Source organism: Lolium rigidum, chromosome 6, assembly GCF_022539505.1.
Source record: "Lolium rigidum isolate FL_2022 chromosome 6, APGP_CSIRO_Lrig_0.1, whole genome shotgun sequence".
Classification (NCBI taxonomy): Eukaryota; Viridiplantae; Streptophyta; class Magnoliopsida; order Poales; family Poaceae; genus Lolium; species Lolium rigidum.
The window spans coordinates 351,828,864-351,835,567 of record NC_061513.1 but is presented as its reverse complement, the minus strand read 5'-3'; the positions used below and the strand labels follow the sequence as shown (position 1 = coordinate 351,835,567).

The window sequence follows — 6,704 nt, the reverse complement described above, 5'->3', positions numbered from 1 at the left end:
AATACTAAACAGCTATTAAGCATTTCAGAAATTATAAATCAAATAAGTATAAGTAAAATAGGAATGTACAATCAAGAACTAAACATTAAAAATTATCATCCATCCATTGTAATTGTACAACCATTATAGAATTATTATTTCAAGTTACAAAAAGAAATAAATATTTAAAAATAAAATAATAAAAAGAAACCCTAAACTAATCTTGCTCTTCCCCAATTCTCCAACATCTTCTTTTCCTACAACAGTAGACTAAAACAAAAGAGGGTTGTTGATTGGTTAGAATGTACTAGCAAAAGATCGGCGCGGCGGCACGCCGCGCCAGTACAGTTGATGTTGTTTTCGGTGAAAAAATGATACACTACTTAAATTATACTAATATATGTATAGTAAATCGAATTAACAAAAATGGATGGGCTAGTAAATACCTGTGGGCTTCTACGGTGCCTAAAATAATTGTGGTCACTGTTTTGGCCCATGTAAAATAGGTGGTTCGGTGCCCATGCATATACATCTTTGGTATATGTGATCTGCATTAAGAAATCTATGCATATGTTTTATGATTAATAGACTGCCAGATTGCAGCAGTTTCAAAATCAGAGTCTCTGAATGTGAGAACTAAAATGACGCATATAATATAGGCAGACATTGTAGGAGTTTAAAAATTATTGTCTGCAAACACCTAGTTGAACTAAGATGAGACATATAATAAGCAGGGATACTTAGATGGACAAGGGCATTCACATTGGATTATACGGAGAATATGCCGGTTCAGTGGACTGGGCCAGACAACAACATTACATGGTTTGACTGGACCATACATCTTCCTACTGGCCTGAAACAAATGATGCCGATAGAGGTTCTTGCAAGTTTGTAGATTGGCTTGAGCTAAACAATAGAGGGGATAGATCATCTGCAATTCTAATCTGAATTGTTGTTGATGCGCAGAGCCGCTGCCGCCGCTGATGGACATAGAATATGTTCCATTGATGGTCTCCAAGCAAGACATCCTTAAATAAATCAGTGTAAATTGCCCCTCTAACCTGCGTGCAAGTGAATCCATTAGGTTCAGAGATAGATACACATGGAAACAGAAAAGCATGGGGAAGACCGACTTTTAGCAGAAATTCATGAATAGTTTAGAGCACTACGTTTAGCCCTGCAAAATAAAAACTGATTGAGTTATTAATTCAGTCTTGTGTCTCTAATATTTTTTGGCTACTAATATATACTACGGCATGCAAAGCAAACATGATATTATCACTTAGAGCCTACAACTGAAGAACTCTAAATGCTTAATTCTACGCCAAGCACTTTGCAAGACAATAATATGCTCACATCACTCACCAAACGACGTGAAAGCTTATCACTTGTGGGATGGACCGGGAGATTACTCATCTTGCCAGAGTTGTTTGTACAAAAGCTAGATGTCTTTGACACCACTTGAAATAACCTTGGACCTTGTCTAGGACAAAAACTGATTTTAAAGCTTCTCTTTGGCGGAGATGTTGGCACTTACAAAATAGTTCTTATCTTGGTGAAACGAAATGCAGAACTGAATAATTGGCCCTGTTTCTGGAATGATACTTAGCCTTGTTTTCAGGAACGTAAAACATTGAACAAAGACTCACATAATAAGGAAAAAAAAGTCCATTGTTTTCGTCGGCAATGAATTTTATAAACAGCAAAAATAAATAAAGGAATGTTGGAGGAAATCTCATGAAGGATGGAATAAGCTTGCAGCTATTCTATTGAAGAATATTGTGAAGCCTGGTAACTGTCCTTAGAGATGACAATGGTAGAACGATCTTGTCAGCATGGTGAGTTATTGATCATCGTCGGGAGCGAATTAAATCTATCATTGCTATTGTTGTTAAACCAGTCCACATGGAATAAGATTGGGGTGCTGTGGTACATGAACTGACCGCAAGGGGCGAAGCAAATCTGCAATCATATGCAGAGGCTGGGGCTGGGGCTTCCCCATTTCGAAAAAAATAATCTGTAACCTTAGACATTATCTCTGAAAATCTGCACCTTCTACAACAGTCTGAATTACAGTAAGGCCAATAGACCAACTCGAGGCAGAAGGAGAGATACCTTGATGACGGCCAGCAAAATATGGATCACTCATAAAATTAGCAGCCTAGTCCAACAACGCGCACCAGGGGGGATCTTTTTATATCCAAAAGCAACACCCAAGTAACCTGAGCAAAGAAGCAGAAAAGAGGAAAGAGGAAAACTTACCGGCAAGATGACGACGCAAATCGAACCCCGACCAAAGAAAACCCAGGTCACAATGCAGTGCAACACCTTGCAAAGAAAATCGCGATCGCCCAAAACCGCGACACTTTACGCAAGGAACATCAGATCATTAGGGGAAAAAAGAAGAAGAGCCAAAGACAGTCCTCATCGTTTCCACTACAGGACACAAGAGATAATATCCAACAAAAACTTCACAATCCTATGGATCAAAAACATCTAATTGCAGAATTAAAGCAAATTTTTGACAATGAAAGCTAGAGTAACTGAATTTGAGAAGCTAACTCAAACATGTTGATGCAGTAAGAGTGAGAAAATGAAAGTTTGGAGATAACATAGGCTGCAAGTTAGTGTAAGCTGAAAAAATACACTACATGTCATTTTCTATCATTTGTATCATGCATTATAATTTACACCTTTGTGGAGAATACTTGAGAGCAAGAAAATACGCACACAATGTGCCAATTATTTAGACAAAAGAAATGAACCCCAAAATAATAGTAAGAAGCAATATAAGTATAGATGCCAACTCTTTCAGCTAATGATTTATTGAAATAAAAATGATATGGAGGGTAAGCAACATATATATTTCAATAAAAACCAAAACAAAGACCTAACCTTGATAGCATTCTTGCACCATGAATTTTCACTGATAAAACTGTGGTGAAGTCTGTCACTGTCTCACGAAGTGGTCAGATAACTTGGAACTCCTCTAAATCAAAGATGGTAACAACAACTCATACAATCCTGCAAGGGAGATCATCAATTACTTAACTCCAGGGATGCAAATCTAGTAAGAAAATATGCCAGAATCATGTAAGGCACATAATAGCAAAATACTGTTTTATGAGCATCAGAAAATTATCCCAAATCCGATGTAGAAAAGATGTACTGCTTTAATACCTTATATTTCATATGATATAAGAAATGGTGGTAAGTGTATCTTGCAGAACACAAGAAAGAAAAAATCTGGAATATATTGAAATAGTCACTTGTGATCTGAGCAAAGAACATGTAAAGTTGAGCATAGAACAACACACGTCGCGCCTAGCATTATGTAATGAAAGGATATAAAATGAAGATGAAAAGTAATTTCATCTTGGTTTGTCACAATTAACTGTAGCAAAGATAAAAATGGAAAACGTTAAAACAAATAAAAAGGCTTTACGAAGGTAAGGTGACAATTCTCGTAGAATAAACTTTGGTAGAGTATAAGAGAGCTAAGTTAGTTTTCCATTTCGCTTATAATGTTAGATACGCCGTCTTTCTAATTAAAATGATTTCTCTGTCTATTTTCTGTAGCCTTCATTGACAAATAAAGTCAGGTAGTAAGAATCTGATGGTATGCTAGTGCCCTGTTTACAGCTGGTACAAACAATTACCGGTGCTAAAAGGAACTCCTAAAGTACTAATTAAGTGGCATGGTAAAATTATTAATAAAGGTCGTTGCCAAAGAGTATTTGGACTGAAACCTGATTATCTTGTTCAGCATGGTTCTACACTCTGCATTTAACAGTATAAGGCAAAGTATGGACAGATTGTCCTGCTAAAAAGCCTGAAGATGGTATCCCTGGGATACAGTTTTATCCTAAAAATATGAGCATAAAATACTGAAGTTCGCCTATTTACTTGACTACTGAATACTGATTATGTGTACATGAGTGCCTTCTGTCTTCTTTTGAGATTGAACATGGTTCAGTTAGTCTTTTCGTTGTTTGCCACTTCACAGAGCCAAGCGTAACAGTTTTCTTCGTTCCCAGCAGGAGCAGAGGCCAAGTATACTTTAAAATTCAGAGATGTGCAAATGCATCAATATAGAGAAGAGGTGGTTACTTGTTCTACTTCTGTTTCTTATGGTTCTGGAGGTTCAAGCCCCTCTTCAGGGCTGGCCCGTGCCGCCGCCCATCAAGACCATAGGCCATAGCGTGACTGCACCTCCGGCCGACCGCGATGACCCACCAGCGCAAACGACTTGTGCGCTCGCCGCCCCAAAAAATCAAGCAGCAGCAGCACGGGCTGCCTTGCTCGGCCTGACTTACTTGATCGAACTGAAAAAAAATTGAAGAGGGAAAATTAGATTGAAGGGAAGGAGGAAAGGCAGGCAGATGAACTTGTAACCTGAACGCAGGTGGTTGCCGGATCGCCACCAAGCTCGTGCTCCACCTGCCCATGGCCCTGGAGTTGCCCCAAATCTTTTGTGGCTGGCCGGATCTGAAGGCATCGACGCCAGTGCTCCATGGCAGACGAAAACTTGGTGTAGCAGATTGCCGCGCCGTTCCTGACGTCTTGGTATTGCCAGTGATGCTCATGGATCCGGCCTCTCCTTTTCGTTCTAGTGATGAAAAGATTGCCACTCGGTGAAGTCGCAGGAGTAGCGGTGGCTATAGGATGAAGCAAATACGGAGGACGCCAGACCCGCGCACGGAATCCTGGACCGGCTGCTGGCCTCCTCCGTCCGAAAATCGCCGTGGCTGCCGGCCTTCCCGAGCTCCGCTGAGCCGCTCGGAAGCACCGACACCTCGTTCGCATCCTCCCCGCCAAGCCGCCGGGAGGCATCCCACCAGGAAAGAAGGCGGCAGGATGTGCCTCGCCGGAGGACCGCCGTGTAGAACGCCAGATGAGGAAAAAGAGGATGGCGCGACCAGCCCTGAGCCGGAGAAGATGGGGCGGTGGAGAATAAAAAAGATAGATAGAGCGTGGGGAGGAATCGAGGACGGGACAGTCAGACGACCTCTCTAGAAAATGTCAAAGCGGTTCACTAAAATGTTACATCCACCCATATTAAAAGAAAGCTCAGCACAAAACAAAGAAAAGTAAAAACAGAAAATGCAAGAGAATGCCGGAAGTGCACACAAATAATTATAGCGGGGAATCAACCCCTGAATCATGTACGTGTCAACCTGCCGCTAGTCCCAAAAATAAATCAAAATTGTGAGAAAAAAGAATCTTGTTACCAAATAGTATAGTACATATGCATCTCCTGAGGAGATGCAAATTTAATGTTGGAGCTAGTACTTAGAAATCCTGGGAACTAGTCTAGAATTCCCAAATTCACTCGAATCATCAAATTAAGCAAGTAGGCAACACTTTAGAAGGCAGCAAGAGACAATTAGAGAACATTTATCTTGATTCCATCAAAGGCATCATTATAGGCAATCATTCATCATATCTTTAGGTAACAAGGGCAAATAATTGATAGGCAACTAAGCAGACAAAAGGGCAACCAAGTAAATACCGGCGACAATTTTATCAAGGGACCAAAACCAATTAGCACTAGTTCCATTTTTACAAGCTAACATTTAAAAAATGATTCATCATTGACAATACTTAGTCAAGATGAATCAATAACCAGAAATATTGAATAATAAATCTCACATTTTGTTTCAGCCATCAATTGAAATGCATGTAACTGAAAGGATCGTATGCCGCACCTAGAGGGGAGGGTTAATAGGTGCTAACCAATTTTAGTTTCTTTTTCAAGTTAGTCTTGACACAGAGGTAAATTCTCTAGATATGCAACTATGTGAATTTACCTATATGACAAGATCAACTACTAAGTAATATATAGCTAGACAATATATAGGGAAGCTAATAAGGATAGAGGTAACCGAGAGTGGAGCACGCGGAGGCACGGAGATGATTCCCGTAGTCCATTCCTTTTGAGGGGAAGTACGTCTACGTTTGGAGGAGTGTGGTCGCCACGAAGGCCAGACCAACGCCACAAAGGCTTCACTCAGGTCTCCTGTGAGCAACGCCACAAAGGTCTAGCTCACTTCCACTAAGGAATTTCCTCGAGGCGGAAATCGGGCATTTACAAGGTTTTTGGGGCACACATCTGATGTCTACGCACGCTTCTATTCCTGTAGACAGTGTTGGGCCTCCAAGAGCAGAGGTTTGTAGAACAGCAGCAAGTTTCCCTTAAGTGAATCACCCAAAGTTTATCGAACTCAGGGAGGTAGAGGTCAAAGATATCCCTCTCAAGCAACCCTGCAATTAAGATACAACAAGTCTCTTGTGTCCCCAACACACCTAATACACTTGTCAGATGTATAGGTGCACTAGTTCAGCGAAGAGATAGTGAAATACAAGTAATATGGATGATTGTAAGTACTAATTGCAATCTGAAATAAAAATGGCAGCAAGGAAACATGCAACAAAACTTGTTGGAAACGGTGTTTCAATGCTTAGAAACAAGGCCTAGGGATCATACTTTCACTAGTGGACACTCTCAACAATGATCACATAACTGAATAAATAAATGCTACTTTCAAACACTCTCTTGTTGGATAACAAACATCATTCATTGTGTAGGGCTACAAGAGCACCCTCAAGCCGGAGTAAACAAGCTCCACAACTTCATAAAGGAAACACACACGATGCGCACACTGTCACCGTCACACCGTGGAGAGTGAATCCGGAGTTCATATTAAAATAACCTCTAGAGTGCA

At 40.5% G+C, this 6,704-nt stretch overlaps 1 protein-coding gene across 3 annotated transcripts; it reads right to left on the bottom strand.

The window, feature by feature from the left end:
• Positions 1 to 706: 706 nt before the first annotated feature.
• Positions 707 to 4,895, bottom strand: LOC124668702. 3 transcript variants are annotated; one of them, XR_006991802.1, is made up of 4 exons: positions 4,375 to 4,895; positions 4,090 to 4,304; positions 1,113 to 3,003; positions 707 to 1,040 (listed from the first exon to the last, which is right to left on the bottom strand). XR_006991802.1 is itself a non-coding variant. In XM_047205784.1 (2 exons), the coding sequence occupies exons 1-2, from the start codon at positions 4,810 to 4,812 to the stop codon at positions 4,095 to 4,097; spliced, it is 648 nt and encodes a 215-aa protein (XP_047061740.1). In that variant the 5' UTR covers positions 4,813 to 4,895; the 3' UTR covers positions 3,879 to 4,094. The 3 variants fall into 3 exon arrangements, 1 of the variants encoding a protein (XP_047061740.1); XR_006991801.1 differs by having other exon boundaries at positions 707 to 3,003; XM_047205784.1 differs by lacking the exons at positions 707 to 1,040; positions 1,113 to 3,003 and having other exon boundaries at positions 3,879 to 4,304.
• Between the last annotated feature and the right edge of the window lie 1,809 nt (positions 4,896 to 6,704).

Coding starts and splice junctions, on each gene's coding strand:
- LOC124668702 (XM_047205784.1), bottom strand. CDS start 4,812: ATGCCTCCCGGCGGCTTGGCGGGGAGGATGCGAACGAGGTGTCGGTGC. Junction 4,305..4,374: donor CGGCAACCACCTGCGTTCAG/GTTACAAGTTCA, acceptor ATTTTTTTTCAG/TTCGATCAAGTAAGTCAGGC.